Source organism: Elgaria multicarinata, chromosome 17, assembly GCF_023053635.1.
Source record: "Elgaria multicarinata webbii isolate HBS135686 ecotype San Diego chromosome 17, rElgMul1.1.pri, whole genome shotgun sequence".
NCBI lineage: Eukaryota > Metazoa > Chordata > Lepidosauria > Squamata > Anguidae > Elgaria > Elgaria multicarinata.
Genome location: NC_086187.1, coordinates 27,403,245 through 27,423,939, shown reverse-complemented (window position 1 = coordinate 27,423,939; position 20,695 = coordinate 27,403,245). Strand labels below are relative to the sequence as shown.

At 46.6% G+C, this 20,695-nt stretch overlaps 1 protein-coding gene across 4 annotated transcripts; it reads left to right on the top strand.

Annotated features, from left to right (window-relative positions):
• The first annotated feature begins 796 nt into the window (after positions 1–796).
• On the top strand, positions 797–20,483 carry GRAP (GRB2 related adaptor protein). Of its 4 annotated transcripts, none has more exons than XM_063143079.1 (5): positions 797–874; positions 4,136–4,233; positions 5,613–5,735; positions 19,409–19,577; positions 20,121–20,483. In XM_063143079.1, exons 1-5 carry the CDS (start codon positions 797–799, stop codon positions 20,295–20,297), a joined length of 645 nt encoding a protein of 214 aa, XP_062999149.1. In that variant the 3' UTR covers positions 20,298–20,483. The 4 variants fall into 4 exon arrangements, with proteins under 4 accessions (XP_062999149.1, XP_062999148.1, XP_062999147.1 ...); XM_063143078.1 differs by having other exon boundaries at positions 20,118–20,483; XM_063143077.1 differs by having other exon boundaries at positions 20,112–20,483.
• The last annotated feature ends 212 nt before the right edge of the window (positions 20,484–20,695 follow it).

Below are 20,695 nucleotides of genomic sequence, written 5' to 3'. Positions count from 1 at the left end.
GCAGGTTCCCTGCCCCACCTAAATATGAGTCACCAGGCTCCCAGGCTCCATCCTCTAACATCCTGACTGCAGAGAGAGTTTTCATGTACCTCAAAGATGGCAATAACCAATGCTGGGAGATGCCTGCCCTCTGGTGTCCACACCAAGACCAGCAGCTAAATAGGTATAATGCTGGTCTTCGTGGTTTATCAACATATTAGTTTTCCAGGCAGGATTGCCATCTGACCAGAAGAAGGAACTGGCCTGCTCCTGTGCCTTTTACAGCAGTTTGATCTGCAGAAATCAGCAAATCAAGCTTTAAAAAGAAAAGTAGATGGACACACTTCCTCTTGCCTGCTGGTCTTGTGGCTCTCAACAGCCCAGGAGCAGGGGCCAGTGAAAACAAAAGTTAGCAACCCTAGTCCCACTGGTAGAAGAGTAGGAATTCCCCTCTGCGAGGAAGGACAGGGGTCTCTCTGCAGGTGCATTTCTCTGCCCACGTGTTTGCCCCACAGGCAAGAGTATTCAAATAAGTTTCCTGTCTCTTTTTCACACGTCAATTCGTTCCGTCTTCTCTGACTTAACCATCTCTGGGCCTGAGAAACAGGAAGCAAAACTTCAGGGTCTCTGCATGTGAGCTGAGAAACTGGACCCAGCGCTTCTCAAAAGAAACCTCTCGCCAGGCTTCCCTGATTTTGCCAAGCGCCCTTTGAGAGTCCGGTTGCAAAACGCCAAGAGGGCTGGACGCGCCCGGAGGCTGTTGCACGGGCCACATCTCTCGAGGCCACTCTTGGACCCGAGGAGGACCAGCGCAAGGATGGAGGCCGTGGCCTTGTACAACTTCCAGGCTGACGAAAGGGACGAACTCGCCTTCAAGAAGGGAGACACGCTGAAGGTATGTCTGCCACTTACGGGGGGCAGCAAACCAATATCCAGGGTGGCAGCATGTCCTCGGTGCTTTGTGAAATAAATAAATCTACAATTGGCACCAGTCTGATGGCCAGGCCAAATTATGCACCGGGAGCAAAGTAGCATATATTTGCACAATTCCTTCTGATCCCGCTCTGTCTGGGGAGATGCAAAGAGCCACAGAAGGCAGACAAGCACGCCTGTCCCCCGCCCAACCACTCAGAAACTTTCTGAGCTCTGGAGATTTCACTAAGCTGACTTTTGCAGCTGTTGAGGACTAGAAACTTGCTTATTTGAAAAGAGAAAAGAAGGAACAAAATGAAATGTGAGATTCTCAGAGTGAGAAAGTCTGTGGCCGATACCATTCCTCCACCACCCCCGCAGGAATTCTGTGCAGAATGTGGTGATGGCCACCCTGGTACTGTCTAGGTCAGCTTTTCCCGAATATGGGGTTGATGGGAGTTGTAGTACAATGCATCTGCAGGGCCCCAGGTTTGGGGAGGCTGATTTAACTAGACAGCAATGGAGGAATTAGAGTGGTGGGGACATTTTTCAATTGATGGATAACGATGTTCTCAACATACATCACAGATAATAGAAAATCCATAATCCCTCCTCTGATCATGGATGAGTCACTAATTCATAGACTGGTGTGGAGAAAGTGGATAGGGAGACATTTTCTCCCTCTCCCATAATACTAGATCCCAATGGGGTCATTATCCCATGAAGCTGATGGGTGGGAGATTCAGGACAAATAAAAGGAAGTCCTTCTTCACACAGCGCATAGCTGAACTATGGAATTCGCTACCATAAGATGTGGTGATGGTCATCAATTTGGATGGCTTTAGAAGGGGGTTGGATAATTTCCTGGAGGAGAAGGCTATCTGTGGCTACTAGCTTACCCCCAGGGATCAGAGGCAGTATGTACACATGTTGCTGGGAACATGGGTGGGAGGGTGCTGTTGCATTCATGTTCTGCTTGTGGATTTCTCATGGGCAGCTGGTTGGCCAACGTGTGAACAGAATGCTGGACTAGATGGACCCCTGGTCTGATCCAGCAAGGCTCTTGTAATGTTCTTTTGTTTGAAAGTCTGCTATCAGCCCCTGCCACTGCCTACCAACGGGTCCTCCAGAAACATCTTTTGCTGCACCAAGCCCTATGGTGCCCAGGGAGTCCCCAGAGAAATCTCAGATCCTGTTTTTGTAGCTGAGCGAGCTGCTTCTCACACACGGGGTGGGTGGGAACTCAACCGGAAAGGCAAGCGGAGCATCTGCCTTTCTAAGGGACCAGAGGCGTAATGGTAAGTTTCGAAATGCAGGCACTCACTAGGACAGAGCTTCGGCTATTGGATGGTATAAAAATGTAATAAATAAATAAATAAATAAATAGCCACATCCCCAAGGAGAGGCTAAGCAGCAGTTGATCCAACTCAACAAATTATAGGAGTTTTTATCTCTACATCTCTTATAAAGCCATTGGGTCTCAACTGTCCATTCAAGGCCAAACGAAGCCCGAAGACTTTGCATTATAACAGCGATAGTTCTTCACAACTATAGATTATTGCTGGGAAAATCCATCTCCCATCCAGCTACTGTGAGGATTGCGGCTAAACTCAGAGGGAGGAGGGAGAAAGGGGTGGCAGAATACCTGCTAATCAAGGGGAGGGGGTTGGGCGGGGCACTGCATCCCTGCTTGGAGTGCTGTGCCCCTGCCTGCCCCAAATGCCGTCATGTACTGTTAATCCTTCCAAATTCTCCCTCGACAGACAGCACCAATACTCATAATGTTTACTATGATGGGCAAGGTGTGTGTCCAGGGTTGCCCACATTTTTATCCAGCTCTGCTCCTCTGCCTTTCACAACATCACAGTCTATAGAAACTAGCAGGTGAGAATGGTTAGCAGTCACCTCCGTGCTGTAAAAAGGTTCAAGCCCTGGTCTCCGCTGCTTGAACTGCCCTGCAAAGCACAAGAAAAAAACTACTAGCCTGTTTTTGTCTGGCTGGATCACGCCAAATGTCCACCCGGTCTAGCATCCTGTTTCACACATCGACTCACCACATACTTTCAGGGAGCCCCTGAGCAAAGCATGACAGTAATTGCCTACCTCTGTATTTTGTGCATCACCCTGGACATTATGGTTGTTTTCGCTGCCTCTGCTGCTTTTGCCATCATTATTTACAGCCCTCCAGATCTTTTGGCCTACAACTCCCATGATCCTCCATCATTGCCAATCTGGCTAAGGCTGATGGAAATTGTAGGCCAAAACTATGGAGGTCCACAATTTGCCCACCCCGATGTACAGGCGCAATGGCCATCAACATTCCCTACATCCTGGATGCTCATAGATCCCTCACTTGGGGGTTGTTGCATGTTTCTTTTCCCTGGCTTACAGGCTTATATACTTCTGCATAGCAAGGGGGTTCCCTGGAGATGTAGGAACCACACCTGTATTTGTAAGCAGACCTGTTTCACTTCCAAACTGATAGGCAGCCAACCAGCCAATTTCAGTTTCGACAACTGGGTCGTACATCAAAATGTTGCAAAATGGAGTGCTCCTATTCAGGGTTACAACTAGCCAGCCACACCTCATTCCACGATGTTATACGCAATTAGGCACAAGACCAAACCCATCTCTCCCCACCCCAACCCTCGGCTTTCTAGTTTGCACTTTCAGGTGATGCTCAACTTTGAGGAGGTCCAGGGGGCTACCGACATCGGTATAGTCACATCTGTGTAGTTCACATATTTCTATTTGCAGGGAGATTGGGCCCATTGGAGCATGTTAAGGTTTGGGTCTGGTGCTCTACATACATTGTGATGCACTGACACATGCTGATAATTCCTTTTATTTCTTAGTAGCCCTATATTGGCTCCCATCCTGTCGCCATGGGGACACCATGTTCAGCATCAGAAGGATTTGCTTATACTTGAAGAGAAAGAATTCATATTTATGTAGCACTTATGCAAAGGACTTAAAGCGTTTTACATTCATTAACTCTGTACTCCGTATGATACTCTTGAAAGGTGGACCAGATCAAGAAAGAAAGGTTGGAACCACAGCTGTAAACTTTATTCTGTTTAAGCTCTGGAAAAGCAGCTTATACGGATTTTTAAAAATAAAGTAAACCTTCTCCTCTGGAGTTCCTCAAGAGCAGGATTCAACCTGCCCATCAGGAGTTACCTCCCAACCCAAGATCCCTCATCCTGACTTCTGACCTTCCCCTTTCCTTCTTTTGGGTCTACAGATCCTGAACATGGAAGACGACCTGAATTGGTACAAAGCAGAACTCTTTGGCATGGAAGGATTCGTCCCCAAAAACTACATCAAGATGAAACCTCACCCGTAAGTAGCTCCTGCTCTTCCTTTAATGCAGCCTTCCTCAACCTGGGGTGCTCCAGATGTGTTGGACTGCACCTCCCAGAATGCCCCAGCCAGAGGCTGGGGCATTCTGAGAGTTGTAGTCCAACACATCTGGAGCGCCCCAGGTTGAGGAAGGCTGCTTTAATACAAAGTACCAGTGCAGCTAGGGCTACACAGACCTACACAGGTGGTGGTGGTAGGTGCTTCAAAGGACCGCCCAGAACATGACAAATGATGCGGACACCAGCAAACAGACTCCTTTGCTGAGTACACCAGGGCCGATGCTAGTTGCCAAAACACTCTTCCTTATTACTTTTAAACACATTTTACAGTCCAGGGGTGGCCAGCTGGGCATCGCTCATTTTATTATTTTTACTTTTAAAACCCTTTCTACAACCAGATCAAGACCAAGCAGGATATAACACTTTGAAAGCATTTTGAAAACGGTATATGGAATGTGTCCTGGGCCCCAACAGTTGTCAATACTGTTATAAACCATTATAAAGCAGCAGTGTAGATCCTGCTTATTCTGAAATAAATGTGTTTAGCAGTGAAAGCAGGCTCTGGTTTATTCCTATAGTAATGATGGTGCCATGATTTAAGGGAGTAAAAACACAAACTTGCACATGGCTCTCTTTCTTTCTTTCTTTCTTTCTTTCTTTCTCTCTTTCTTTCTTTCATCAGGGTTGGCAAACTTCCGTATTTTGCTCTAACATTTCAGCAGTACAGAAGCAGCTGTAAAGTATGGATTGGAAGAAGGAGACAGGGGAAAGGGAAATGTGGGTGGTGTGCTTCAGAACGGAAGTATTACAGATTGGTAGGGTGACCATATGGAAAGGAGGGCAGGGCTCTTGTATCTTTAACAGTTGTATTGAAAAGGGAATGTCAGCAGGTGTCGTTTGTATGCATGCAGCACCTGGTGAAAGTCCCTCTTCATCCCAACAGTTAAAGCTGCAGGAGCCCTGCCCTCTTGACCAGATACAAAAGACAACAGGGCTCCAGCTTTGACTGTTGTGAAGAAGAGGGACTTTCACCAGATGCTGCATGCATACAAACGACACCTGCTGAAATTACCTTTTCTGTTCAACTGTTAAAGATACAGGGACCCTGTCCTCCTTTCCATATGGTTACCCTACACATTGGGGACATCTGTGCTTTGGGGCCCTGAACTTCTGTCCCAGTTGCAACACTGGGCTCGATTGTCAACATTAGCAGATTCTAATGCCCTGATTCTAATGACCTGCTTCTTTCCAGCCAACCAAGCTGTTGGTAAAGGCAACCAGGCTGTGTGAGTTGTGGGGTTTTTTTCTGGTCAGATGACAGTCCTACCTCTGATTCCATCATCTGGCGCTCTCATCCAGGTGGTACTCCGGCAAGATTTCCAGGCAAGATGCCGAAAAGGCTCTCTTAAAGCGGCAGTTCCGGGGAGCTTTTCTCATCAGGGAGAGCGAGAGCAGTCCAGGGGATTTCTCCATTTCTGTGAAGTAAGTCAAGTTAGCAATGCAACCAATACAGAGCTTTGTGTGATGTTGTTTACCTTTATGAGCTTCATCTCACGTACCTGCTTCCTTTGGATTATCCCCGCAGAGCTTAGCTTTCACGGTTGTTGTTGTTTTTGCTACTGGGCGACAGCGATCCTTTGCATCCCAGGAAGTGAGTTTATGGGGGGAAATGTAAAAAAATCATTAAAAATCAACGGATGAACCAATTCAATTCAAATTTGGTATACTTAAAGCTCTCCCTAATATCTATTTCTGTGCCAATTTTGGTGTCTTTATCTTTAAAGCTTACACAGATGTAAGCATTTCTTTAAAATCCTGCTCCTGGACCCCAGCGGCGGCTCAGAAGATACGCTCAAAAAGTAGGGGCTAAATACGGTGAATCTTTTGGCTTTATAGCACAATTAAGGCAGGATGCCTGGGAGTACTTTATTTATTTATTTATTACATTTTTATACTGCCCAATAGCTGAAGCTCTCACAATCAAAGCAGATTATAAGGTGGAAAACTTCAGAATCCTTTGCATACAATTCACAGTGATTGCACAGTATAACGCTGGTGTGATAAAGCTCTATTTGCTGCCACGTGAGTGTGTGCATGATTTTTTAAAAAAGTAATTAGTGGTTTTATCATATGGATTTTTATGTTTGACTTTACTATGCATCGTCGTAGGAGGGCTTGCCCTCGAAGATGGCTTATCAATAATCCAAATATATAAATAAATTGGTGATTCGTAAACTATGAAACGGCACCGATGCGAAAACTGCATTATCAGCTTTCGCAGATAACACCCTGAGCAGGGCGGTGCCAGTCTGCAGGAAGGGCAAAAATTCCGTGAAAATAAATCGGAAGGGTTCAACTGGTGGGTCACAACCCAAAAGCGGCTTGCGAAATCGGTACAGAGGGGTCACAGCAAAGTTTTTGCTGCCATGATGGGCAATTGTGAAAGTGAATTTCAGCAGGTGTCATTTGTATATATGAAGAACCTGGTGAAATTTCATCTTCATCACACCAGTTAAAGCTGCAGGAGCTATGTTAGAGTGACCAGATTTAAAAGAGGGCAGGGCACTTGCAGCTTTAACTGTTGTGATGAAGAGGGAATTTCACCAGGTTCCCCATATATACAAATGACACCTGCTGAAACTCCCTTTTCTATGCAACTGTTAAAGATACAGGAGCCCTGTCCTCGTTTTCATAGGGTCACCCTAGTCTTAACTGCCTTGGATGAAAAAGGCCGTAGTTAGCTCTACCTGAGAACACTAGAGGGCGCTCCTGACGCACTACAAAAGCTCAAGAGGTTTCAATTACGTCATTAAATGCACAGAGCTGTTTCTAAGAGCTGATCTTCATATTCAGAAGAATCCTGGGGCTGAGCCCTGTAATACTTCCACTTCATTGTACCCGAGGACAGAGCACGGACACTTTTTAATAAGCAGGGACAGTGAAATCATCTGCCACCCCCTCTGAATTCCCTGTTCCCCCTGAGTGAGTTGAAACCCTCACTGTAGCTTGGCGGGGAGAGTGAATATTCCCCACCAACCATATATTGTCCCATGTTGTGATGCAAAGTATTTCGGGGTGGTCTTGAATGGGCAATGAAGAGCCCCTTAGTGTCACAAAAGACCTGCTTCTAGCAGATGAAAACTCCTAGAAGCAATTGGTTGATATGGATCCACACAGCCACCTGCAACTTTTGGACTCTGGGCGCCTGCACGTCAAAACCTAGCACTACATCACAGTTCACACGACAGCTGGGATGTTCTGTCCCCTTCTGGTGGGCTCTGCACTTTAAGCAGGATGGAGACAAACGGGAACGGGCTCAGATTAGAAGTGAAACAATGAACACGGTCAGCAATATGGTTGCAAAAACAGCTCAGAGAGCAGCTATACCAGAGAGTGGTTTCTCCCATGCTTGTGGGCTTCCCAAAGGCATCTAGTTGGCCCTTGTGTGGAGCAGTAAGATGGACTAGATGGGCCTTTGGTGTGTTCCAACATGGCTGTCCTAACGTTCTTAAGTCATCATAGATTATCATAGAATAGCAGAGTTGGAAGGGGCCTACAAGGCCATCGAGTCCAACCCCCTGCTCAGTGCAGGAACCCACCCTAAAGCATCCCTGACAGATGGTTGTCCAGCTGCCTCTTGAAGGCCTCCAGTGTGGGAGAGCCCACAACCTCCCTAGGTCACTGATTCCATTGTTGTACTGCTCTAACAGTCAGGAAGTTTTCCCTGATGTCCAGCTGGAATCTGGCTTCCTTTAACTTGAGCCCGTTATTCCGTGTCCTGCACTCTGGGAGGATCGAGAATAGATCCTGGCCCTCCTCTGTGTGACAACCTATTTAAGTATTTGAAGAGTGCAACATAATATCATCCAACATTATATGATGTCTGCCATGAACCTCTTGTCAACCAACCACTGGGTGACCATCAATAATCCAGATAAATATATTCATTTCTTGCATTCTAAGAGAGGGGGGATTATTTCCCTCCACTTTCCCCTAGGATACGCCATTTCACACACCTCTTTTTTGCCTTCTTCCTGTTTGTGAGACAGATGTGAATCTCGCAACTTCAGCTAAACCCAGTCCTGTTTTCTCAGATGCATTCCTAATTTCTCCATCTTATCAGAAGGCTCCAAACCTCTGCAGGCTGATCCGAGGTGCTGAGCAGGTGATCATGGGCACTGAAGGATTCGTTTCATAGTTCCATTCCAGACAAGGTGCAATTACCACCACTCACAGGAAGGTTACAGGCACCTGAAATTCCTCCAAACATGTTTGACATCAGTCAATTTAATTTCCATCCCTGGGGGCAGGTACAAGTGGAGCTCTCTTCCAACATGCATTGAGCTGATGCACTTGCTAGTTCTGTTGCAGATCTCTTCCAGCCGGCCTATCCAGGGGGATTTTACGATGTTTTTAGGATGTTTTAACAATGTATATTATGTTCTTAATTCAGTTTTATGTATTTTATATTTCCTGTTGTTCCCCGCCTTGATCAAAATGGAGAGGCCGGTAAGAAATAATAATAATAATAATAATAATAATAATAATAATAATAATAATAATAATAACCACTGCATGTCCTTCCAAATTCTCTCTCTCTCTGGGTTCATCTACGCCAAGCAGGATATTCCACTATGGAAGTGGTATATAAAAAGCAGGAGCCACACTACTGCTTTATAGTGGTATTGAAGTACACTGAAAACTGTTGGGCCTCATTAACACATACCATATGCCACTTTCATACCGCTATATCCTGCTTGGTGTGGCTCCTGCCTTTTATATACCGATTTCATAGTGGAATATCCTGCTTGGTGTAGATTAGGCCTGTGTGTGTGTGTGTGAGTGAGAGAGAGAGAGAGAGAGAATGAATGAATGAATGAATGAATTTGAAAGGACATGCAATGGTATCTCCAACAGAACTAGCAAGTGCATCAACACTATGTATGTTGGAAGTGCATTTCAACCCAGCTGCACATGGAATCCATCAAAGCCCTTTAAAGGGAGGGGGTTTCAGGAGAAAGGCCGGGGGGGGGGGATTCCACCCACCCACATTATTGTTTTCAGGACAGACCTGGTTCATTCTCAGAAATCCCTCCATTCCTGATTGAGTCACCAATTCTACCTGGGCTGATCAGGTTATATAATTATTTGGATTGTAAAGTTATTCTGGAGTATTACAAGTTTTAATTTGTTTTTAGCTGGGTATATTTATTTGTTTTATACTGGACGCTTTTATCTGGACGCCGCCCTGAGATCTTAATGATATAGGGCGGGATACAAATGTTTTAAATAAATAAATAAATAAATAAAATACATTAGGGCTTGGAGCTCAAGAGCCAAATTCCATTTCAGAGAACCTCATCGGGGGGGCAGGGGGGGGCTGAAGGCAAAAGGAGGAGGGGTCTAAAACGCCAGCACCTTTTAGTTGAGAGTTCTTCCTGCCAGGAGCAAAGCCTTAGGAGAGGAACCTCAACCTTTTAGGATGTGGGGAAAAAATGGAAAAGCTGGAAATCACTGAACGATACAGTGGAGGCCATTGGCTCCGATGTCAGTGGGGCGGTGGATCCACAACAGGTTTCAGTCAGAACCTTGGATAGCACCTTCAGAGTTAAACCAGAACTCTGAAGGTGCTATCCAAGGTTTTGGGAAAACTGGGAAAACCTGGCCTGGATTGGAATCCCAGGATGCTCCAATTTGGCCCCGGGTTTCGCACCCCTGTGTGAAATAAAGCCTTAGCCATTGCTCTTAAAAATACACGGCTCTTTTGCAATTTAATCTTGAATATCTCCAGGATCGAGCCTTTGGACTTGCTGCAATTTTGCCTTCTTCCCAAGCAGATATCACCCCGGTTTTTTGTCCCGGTGAGCTGCCCTCTGAGCTGCAGACAAGTGCTCTTCCGAGCCTGGAGCTTTGAAGGCTCTTTCTTGCCTCATCTTAACTCAACAAAAAAAATTTTTTAAAAAAGAAAGGATAATGGATAACAGACACCCTTGTTGAAAGACAGCTCTTTTCTGTAGATCAAGGCGATGTCTGGCTGTCTCACGGGGCTGATGTTTCTCCCTTCCTTTTTGCCTCCTCTGCCAAGGCTCTCTAACTGCAAGGCCGGAGGGGCTTCCCTGTAAGGTGTGGCTTCTCCTAACTCCAGGGAAAAATCCATCCAAGTTCCAGGAAAATATTTGAATGATGCAGTTCTTCCAGAAAAATGCGCTGAGTCGGCAAATGAGCTCTCTTACTGCAGTGCAAAGGATGGCCACAGAACATCTGTGCACCCTCCATGAAAAGCCAAAATGGCCTCTGCCCCTTTCAAGTAGCCATTCGCTCCTTTGATATCGTGACCCACAACAGGAGTAAACCCCTCCTTCCACCTGTGTAGCACGCCCCCACTTAAGAGCTGCCCCGCCCCCTCTTGCTTATTTTCATAGAATCATAGAATAGCAGAGTTGGAAGGGGCCTACAAGGCCATCGAGTCCAACCCCCTGCTCAGTGCAGGAATCCACCCTAAAGCATCCCTGACAGAGGGTTGTCCAGCTGCCTCTTGAAGGCCTCTAGTGTGGGAGAGCCCACAACCTCCCTAGGTAACTGGTTCCATTGTCGTACTGCTCTAACAGTCAGGAAGTTTTTCCTGTTGTCCAGCCAGAATCTGGCTTCCCGTCACTTGAGCCTGTTATTCCGTGTCCTGGACTCTGGGAGGATCGAGAAGAGATCCTGGCCCTCCTCTGTGTGACAACCTTCGAAGTATTTGAAGAGTGCTATCCTGTCTCCCCTCAATCTTCTCCAGGCTAAACATGCCCAGCTGTTTTAGTCTCTCTTCATAGGGCTTTGTTTCCAGACCCCTGATCATCCTGGTTGCCCTCCTCTGAACACGCTCCAGCTTGTCTGGGTCCTTCTTGAATTGTGGAGCCCAGAACTGGACGCAATACTCTAGATGAGGCCTAACCAGGGCCGAACAGAGAGGAACCAGTACCTCACGCGATTTGGAAGCTATACCTTTATTAATGCAGCCCAAAATAGCATTTGCCTTTCTTGCAGCCATATCGCACTGTCGGCTCATATTCAGCTTGTGATCTGGTGCTGCGCAGTGCCTCCTGAATACCTCTGGAGCCCGCCATGACAGGTTTGGCACTGCCACGCACGGCGCGCCCAAGACGCTGTTCCCTTGCTAAAGGAGATGCCCAGGAGGGCCGGGCCGGGCCGGGCCTGGTCCACATTCAAGTTCAAACCAATCTTCCAAGTTCAAACTGATCTTCCCTCATGCCAAGCTTTCAACGCCAAGAGCAAGACGGTATAAAAAGCAGCCCCAGAGGAGTCACGAGCCGGGAGAAGATGAGCTCAGCTTTCCCTCTGCCAACCTCACACCCTCCGTCTCCTCCATAATCTCCTCCATATCAGTTACCTATTTGGAGAGAGCACCTGCTTGCTGCTTATCCCACCCCAGTTCAAAAGAAATGATGCAAGCTTCGACCCAGGATGGATGCTGCTCTGAAACACACACACACACACACACACACACACACACACACACTTCAGGAGGAGACGGGGTGGGGGTGTCTTTTGAAATAACATCGCTGGTGTCCTCTGTTGTGTCCCCGAGGTGTCATTGTTCGGGTTGTAACTCTGGGCTTCATCCCACGTACCCGTTTCCCTCGAATTATCCCCATAGCATAAAGCTGTCAGCGTGGTTGTTGTTAGCTAAATCACACCCCGGGCGGCAGCGCTCCTAAGATCCTTTGCATACCAGGAAAAGGGTTTAAGGGGGAGAAATGTAAAAAATCATTAATAATCAACGGCTGACCCAATCCGATTCAAATTCGGTATGCTTAAAGCCCTCCTTTGTTTTCGTGCAAAATCACTACTTTGTTGTCCATCGTGTTAGCCAATGCAGTGGAAATTTCAGTAGCATTGGAAGAGGGTCCAGCCCCCAGTGGATTCTGGGGGGCAGAATGCCCCCCTCCAATCTTCAGAAGTTGCCCACACCTGCCCTATTGCCTTGGTAGCTCCTGTTGCTCTTGTGAGGTCTCTCTCGCTCTCTCTCTCTCGCTCTCTCTTGATGGATTTGGCTTGAAAGACCATCATAGCCTCACAGCATCTCCCCTGCTCATGACACTGTGGATCTACCTGGATTCATAATTTTATCTGTGCAATCTAAAAACATATATTAAAATAATAAAGGGAGGTACCATATAATTGTGTTGCTATGTCCTACAGTACCAGAAGTAACCAGTGCCAAGTAGAAAGCAAAGCAAATGTGTTTTGACACAAAGGGCTGCATCCCACGTACCTGTTTCCCTCGAATTATCCCCATAGCATAAAGCTGTTGTTGTTGTTGTCATCGTTGTTGTTGTTGTTAACTTAATCACACCCCAGGCGGCAGCACTCCTAAGATCCTTTGCATACCAGGAAAGCGTTTAAGGGGGAGAAATGTAAAAAAAATCATGATGCAATCCGATTCAAATTTGGTATGCTTAAAGCCCTCCTTAATATCTATTGGAAAGGAAAGGAACCTCTCGTGCAAGCACTGAGTCATTACTGACTGTTGGAGGGACACCAGCTTTCGCTGACGTTTTCTTGGCAGGCCTTATAGCGGGGTGGTTTGCCGTTGCCTTCCCCGGCCGTGATTACCTTTCCCCCAGCTAGCTGGGTACTCATTTTACCGACCTCGGAAGGATGGAAGGCTGAGTTGACCTGAGCCAGCTGCCTGAGAACCAGCTTCCGCTGGGATCGAACTCAGGCCGTGGGGAGAGTTTCGGCTGCAGAAATTGCTGCTTTACCGCTCTGCGCCACACGAGGCTCTTAATATCTATTACTGTGCCAATTTTGATGTCTTTATCTTTAAAACTTTCGCAGAGGTAAGCATTTGTTTAAGTTGTACTTTAAACATATCAAATCCTTCTCCTGCGCCCCCAGTGGCCGCTCGGAAAACAACAAAAGATTCGCTCCTAAAGAGGTATTAAAATAGGTCGGTTCTTTTATATATGAAGCACAGTTAAAGCAGGATGCAGGGGAGTCCTTCACAGTCAAAGCAGACTATAACTTTGGAAAACTTTGGAGTCCCTTGCACGCAATTCGCAGTGATTGCACAGTATAACCCTGGTGTGATGAAGCTATCTGAGCAAGACCCCGACGCAGGTCTTCCGAACGGAGCACGCACGCCGTGTGTGTAAATGCACACGCATGAAGATTGAAGGCCCTGCGCAGCACCGCTCCCAATTGGCCAGGAGTATTTGGAACTGCTGAGCATGAAGAACTGTTATAGGAGCAGCTGTTGCAGAATCAATTGAGATGGCAGAGAAGAGCCTTCGGAGACATGGAATGACGCTCGGGGCTTCTCTGGACGTGACCCTCGGCATGGGAATAAGGAGGTTATAAGTCAGGAGTGTTGAATCGCATTTCAGAGAAGCTCTCCCGGGTTGGGTGAGGCTCAAGGCACAAGAGGTGCGTAACCAAACTATCATAAACAGCAGCATATTTTAGCTTAATGCTCTTACTGTCAATCGCTAAACCTTGGAAGAGGCATGCCACCCTTTTAGAATGGGCTGAAAAGCACGTAAAGGCGGGGAAACCACCAAACAACCCAGCGCTTGGGAGAAAGAGGGCAGTGCCAAAGGAAAGTAGCGTGGTCATCTTGGGAACTTGGTCAACTGGCTGGATTTGGCCCGTGGCCTTGGGGTTCAGCACCCCTGTTATAAATGTAGACGTGCCCCAGTTTTCAACGTACAATGAATTTTCAGCAGAGATTGGATGCAATGCAAGCCAATGTCGACCTGGCATAAATTGCTGGATCTCTGCATACATCAGAATGAGGTTGCTGGAATGGACAGTACCTCTTCGCGCTACAGTTGGGGAACAATTTCCCCTGCAAGAAGAAAGCTAGCACATCAAGGAAAAAGTTTTAGCCAAACCCTCTTTCTGCCATGCTACCTTTCTTCTCACAAGGGAGGGTGGTTTGCCGTTATTGATTTCCCACGTGTGAGGGACCACCGCCCATTTTGTGAAACATCTGGAAAAGCAGCCAGATTTTAAGGGCATAAATCCCACTGAAGACAAGAGGAGGGGCACAAAATCCATCTTGTCAGCAAGATTTTTCGCTGCTCAGGGTGTTCCAGAGCTAGGCCTGGTGGAGGCTTCTATCTACCCTCCAGCCATTCTCACGCTAGATTCAATTTGTCCAAGGGCCCATGTGTATTTATCTTGGCAAAAGTCACACGGCAAACAGAGTCGCTTCAGAAGAGGAAAAGCAGCTTCTAAAAGACGCATGTACCAAAACGTGCCCAACGAGGAAAGAAAGAGAATTTCAGGGCTCCGGCCCACAGCAGATCTGGAGAGATACAGCCTACGTGCTACCTCTCAAAATACTGGAACCCTTGGGTCATCCCATGAAGCTGACTGGTGGGAAATTCAAGACAAATCAAAGGAAAGACTTCTTCACACAGCTCATAGTCAAAGTATGGAATTCACTACCCCAAGATGTAGTGATGGCCACTCATTTGGATGACTTTAAAAGGGGGTTGGGTAAATTCCTGGAGGAGAAGGCTATCAAGGGCTTCTAGTACTAGTGGTTGTGTGCTACCTCCAGTATCTGACACAGTAAGGCTGTGTGCACCAGTTGCTGGGGAACATGGGTGGGAGGGTGCTGTTGCACCATGTCCTGCTTTGTTGGTCCCTGGTCGACAGCTGGTTGGCCACTGTGTAGACAGAGTGCTGGAATAGATGGACCCTTGGTCTGATCCAGCAGGGCTCTTCTTATCACCATCATGAGATGATGATGCCCAAAAATGTTCAGGCAGGGCATTTGCCTCTGGTTCCCCTCTTCCTTTACTTTGTCCAGCCTGCTCAAATGGAGCAGGCCAAAGAAATCATCTTGATGTTTCCATGTACACTCACAGTTTCTCAGACCTGAGCCAAACCATCCTTCCTCGGCCTGTTTGGAGCAAGTCAGTGGCAAGAAGTTGGCCATCTCACAATCCTTACATCACTGCATTCTCCACCCAACCACTTCTGTTTAAACGGGGGTATTAAACATTAGACGTCATTCTCCCAAGATGGGAAACAGCAGTTATTAAATCCACCTCTTGTTGCCCATTGAGGCAACCAGGTTTGTGTGTGTGTGTGTGTGTTGTTTTTAACAAGCTTATGATGATAGGGTGGAGTTTTCATCTTCAGGGCAAGGGAGCTGAGGCAGGGGCATCTCACAGGGACAACGCAATCACGTCCATCTTCATTGCTTCTTTTCTTTTTGTTCCATCTGGTTGCACCTGAGGCTTTCAAAACATTATGAAACAATTTGAGAGCTTTCTCCGGGACATTTTTGCTAATCCAGAAAGGATTTCTAGATGTCTCCTTCTTAGTCAAATCGCCTGTCCTCCAGGTTCAGACAAAAGCTGCCTGCTACCTAGGGACAACTCATTCGACATCCGTAACTGAGCAGATTTTGGAAGTGTTGTGTGGATCAGTGCACACATGCATCTAATATCTGAATCTGAATCTAATAGCCTTCCCCAACCTGGTGCCCTCCTGTTGGATTGCAAATCCCATGTTGACTGAAGATGAACATAAGAACATCAGAAGTGCCCTAATGCTGGATCAGACCAAGGGTCCATCTAGTCCAGCACTCTGTTCACACAGTGGCCAACCAGCCCATAAGTTCATTAAGACCAGGCTCTAAGATTACTTAGCTGCACCACTGGCTGCCTTCATGCTTTTCACCATTGTGTCTGAAACAATTAAAATTCTCTCTGTGACGTTTGATCCGCCACAGCTCCATCACACATGCAAGTTGCCACTTGAAGCTGTAGTCATTAAGAGAAAGCCGACGTCAGTCACACAACAGCGTGTCTGTACCAGTCCAAACCCCCACCTGCTTCAGCTGCCTTCCACAGCTGAGGACTTAAGTCAAAGCAGGGCAGGGGATCTTTCATTAGATTTTAATGTGAACAATATGGACATATTTTGTTGGAAGCTTAAATTTTTAAAAATATTTTTTTTTAAAAAAAAAAAAAAACCAGTTTATGGGGATGTCCAAACTAAGTCATCTTCAGCTTGCAGCCACCCTGTGCTTTTCCACACTTCTTCCATCTTTTTCTTACCAGAAATAGAAACTTTTAAGAAAGAACAAGATGGAATATCTGCACAACGCCTGTTGACTGTTAGAGGCCTCCATCTGGAATTACCCCGGATGGTTTGCAATTTCCACTTGTTTAACAATGCAACAAGGAATATGTTGGGTTTGGGTTTTCTTTCTAAATTGGTTAGCTGAAACAAAGAAAGGCGGTGGGGGGGGGCAACAGGTGTGGATTCTTTTGTTAAAGGACTGCAAGCTCATATCAGGTGCTGAACACAAATTATGGGTCTGAGCATGTGCTCAGAGACAACTTGATATACAGTACTGAAGCGGCTGCAAACAGTTACAAGATGGGGGATACTTGGCTCAGCTATACTACAAACGAGAAGGGTCTTGGAATTGTTGTAGAACACAAGCTGAATATGAGCCAACAGTGCGATATGGCTGCAAGAAAGGCAAATGCTGTTTTGGGCTGCATTAATAGAAGTATAGCTTCCAAATCACGTGAGGTACTGGTTCCTCTCTATTCGGCCCTGATTAGGCCTCATCTAGAGTATTGTGTCCAGTTCTGAGCTCCACAATTCAAGAAGGACGCAGACAAGCTGGAGCGTGTTCAGAGGAGGGCAACCAGGATGATCAGGGGTCTGGAAACAAAGCCCTATGAAGAGAGACTGAAACAACTGGGCATGTTTAGCCTGGAGAAGAGAAGATTGAGGGGAGACATGACAGCACTCTTCAAATACTTCAAAGGTTGTCACACAGAAGAGGGCCAGGATCTCTTCTTGATCATCCCAGAGTGCAGGACATGGAATAATGGGCTCAAGTTAAAGGAAGCCAGATTCCAGCTGGACATCAGGAAAAACTTCCTGACTGTTAGAGAAGTGCGACAATGGAATCATTGTTGTGGGCTCTCCCACACTATAGGCCTTCAAGAGGCAGCTGGACAACCATCTGTCAGGGATGCTTTAGGGTGGATTCCTGCATTGAGCAGGGAGTTGGACTCCATGGCCTTGTAGGCCCCTTCCAACTTTGCTATTCTATGATTCTATGGTGCACACTTATTAAGGAGCAAACACCAACAAATTCAATGGCATTTACTCCCAAGTAAACATGCATAGGATTGCATTGGAAGTGTATGGCACTGTCACCCTAATACCGAGCCACTGTTTTGCACCTGGCTCTGCTTGGTAAACCTTGGAGTTCTAGTAAAAAAAAGAAACCCAAAGTAAATCCCACAAGCCTGAAGTTTGCCCACACTCTGCCTTAAGGTCTCTACAGGTAGAGATCTTAAGGCAGAACTGTTGTTTTTAAATGGATACTGTTGTTTTTATACTGTCGTTTTTACGTTTTTGATGGTTTTAAATTTTGTATATTTTTAATGTTTAATGTTTTTAACTTTTGTAAACCGCCCAGAGCACTTTGGCTATGGGGCGGTATATAAATGTAATAAATAAATAATAAAATAAATAAATATACTCATCTAAGACATCTTTTCCTAACCTGGTGCCCTCCAGAAGTGTTGGCCAACAACTTCCATAACCCCCCAGCCAGCTATGGGAGTTGTAGTTTAGCACATCTGGAGGGCAGCAGGTTGAAGGAAGACTGATCCAAGTGCATCAGCTTTGCCACTCTCCTGCAGTGAGGAGACCATGTACGCACCTGCAAACTCATGCGCTTTGGGTCTCGGGCCCTTCAGCCTACAGCAAGCACATCCTGTGCACAGAGAGGATTCAATGAACTTCCTGTCGTCACTTCTCCCCCCAAATTAAAAACAGCGGCTTGCAAATTGGCACTGCGGTTTGAGCGGAAAGGTCCTAACAACTCAATTACGAGCACTCTCTATTGATGACTTCTCATGCGTAGACTGAAACTCAAGTCTTACCCAAACAAAAGCAAGAATGAAAACCCGGCCACTATTTCTTCCTTCTTCATTTTTGGCCTCAGCATCCTGAGCTTGTTGTTGTCCCTGCTCATGCAAACATGACACTAAGTTTTGCCCTGAGAGGTCCGCCCATCGGCAGAAGGGCTGTAATCCTTTCTGACGGGTCTGGCCACGGGTCTGGCACTCCTTGGTTGTCAAGAGGCAGTCATTCACAGCACCTGTGTGGCAACTGCCACCTAGCTGGGGCAAGCTATGAATCAGCCGGGATGAAGCCTTAGCACAACTTCCAGCAGGTTGACCGAGATTATGTCGATACCGACATGCATCAAAATCACTTTGCAGAGCATCTCCAGAGCCATTTTGCAGGTCACCATCTTCTCCAGATGTGTCATCCTGGGGCAAGGTTTATGCTAAAAGAAAAGGCAGGGACCCCTGAAACCACTCCACAGAGAAGTCTCTCTCCTCTAAGGCTATGTAGTCCATCAAGCTCCAGAAATGTTCTTCAACAGCTGGTGCTAGTCTGTTCCTTCCATAACAGAACATGTATTTTCCGTGAGCACAATATTCAGGAATTGAGTATGAGCTGCAGAATTCAGAACCCTGAGAATCTCACCTTTCCCCACACAAAAATAGAGCAAATTCCTCGTTCTCAAGACTTGAAACTTCAGTTTCTTCGGAAAGGGACTGAACGTGATTTCCACTGAAATACATGGCAATGCTGCAATGGCCCCGGCTTCATCCCTCTCACATTTAACAGACTGAAAATAAATTAGGCAAATATATGTAAATTTGTATGGCTTGCATAATATACCCAGGAAACAGATTTTCTGCTCTCCTTCTTGGCAACGAAGATACAGAAGTTGTGTTTTGGAGGAGGCCGTGTGGCAGAGGAACAGGAAGCTGTAGCACTCTGTGCTTCCTGTTTACTCTACAACAGCGTTCCTCAACCTGGGGCGCTCCAGATGTGTTGGACTACAACTCCCAGAATGCCCCAGCCAGCTGGCTGGGGCATTCTAGGAGGTGCAGTCCAACACATCTGGAGCGCCCCAGGTTGAGGAAGGCTGCTCTACAATAATGGAGTCCAAATACATTCTTAATCCAGAATGTATGCAATGAACAATGCTGGTGGTGATTTTAAAAAAAAAAAACTTTCCCCATGTAGCTCCAAGCTCTCTTTTCATCCCCGTTGACTTAATTCTTTGCACTCTGTTACAGCTACAGCGGTCAAGTGGTACACTTCAAAGTACTCAGAGAGAAAAAGGGAAAGTACCATCTCTGGGACGAGAAGTTCAATTCCCTTAATGAACTAGTGGATTTCTATAGAACCAGCACCATCGCCAAGAAAGGACTGCTGTTCCTCAGAGATAATGGAGAAATGCAAGAGGTAAAGCATGGGGTGCTCAGCTGTTCCCTCAGGTCTTTCCCAAATGAGTGTATTTCGTTCTCCAAAGCACACACAACCCAACCTGGTGCCCTCTAGATAAGAACATAAAAAGTGCCATCCTGGATCAGACCAAGGGTCCATCTAGTCCAGCACTCTGTTCAAACAGTGGCCAACCAGCTGTTGACCAGGGACCAACAAAGCAGGACATGGTGCAACAGCACCTTCCCACCCATGTTCCCCAGCAACTGGTGCTCACAGGCTTACTGCCTTGGATATGGGAGATAGCACACAAGGGTTAGTAGCCCTTGATAGTCTTCTCCTCAAGGAAGTTATCCGCCCCCTTTGGCATCCAAATTGGTGGCCATCACTACATCTTGCGGTAGTGAATTCCATACTTTAACTATGCCCCCCATGTGTGAACAAGTACTTCCTTTTATTTGTCCTGAATCTCCCACCAATCAGCAGCCATAATCCCCAAGACAGGTATCCCAGATGTTTCTTCTCAGTCCTCATCTCATTGTCTTTTTCACACAGCCCAAGAAGCCAAAATTTGTTCAAGCTCAGTTCAACTTCAAGGCCGAAAACCCGTCCCAGTTGAGTTTCTGCAGAGGGGATGTCCTTGAAATTCTGGATTGTTCTGATCCTAGCTGGTGGAGAGGAAAGATAGGACTGAAAACAGGCGTCTTTCCCCGCAACTATGTCTTCCCCCTCCGCGTGTGACTGGCCTTGCCCACATTCCAATTGGAAGATCATTTTGCAGCAGCCAATCAAAATCTCTCCATGTGGAGACCAGAAGCTCCCTGGAACATGAACTGAATGGCTCTCCCATTGGGACCGTTTTCCAGGAAGAGACAAAATGGGAGTCCCTCTACCATGACGACTGATATTCTAACGCAGACCTCTTCATCCTTTTCAGACAGACAACCCACTCAGCCCAAACATGCATTTGGGGAATGACCTCTTAATTTGTTACCATATGTTGGGGGGGGGGTAGCATTGCTGTTGCAGCCTGTCTTCACTCAGGCTGCCACCCAGGAGAGGGCCCTGAGCCGTCACTTGAAGACCAGGGCTCTTAACAAATTGATACTGGGCGTTTCCAGGAGAGGCTTTTATCGGCC

What these genes read in the sequence shown, in the direction of transcription:
- GRAP (XM_063143077.1), top strand. Translation starts at nt 797, where the DNA reads ATGGAGGCCGTGGCCTTGTACAACTTCCAGGCTGACGAAAGGGACGAA. An exon ending in ATCAAGATGAAACCTCACCC is followed by an intron (nt 4,234 to 5,612) that starts GTAAGTAGCTCC and finishes GCTCTCATCCAG; the next exon opens with GTGGTACTCCGGCAAGATTT. An exon ending in ATAATGGAGAAATGCAAGAG is followed by an intron (nt 19,578 to 20,111) that starts GTAAAGCATGGG and finishes TTTTTCACACAG; the next exon opens with CCCAAGAAGCCAAAATTTGT.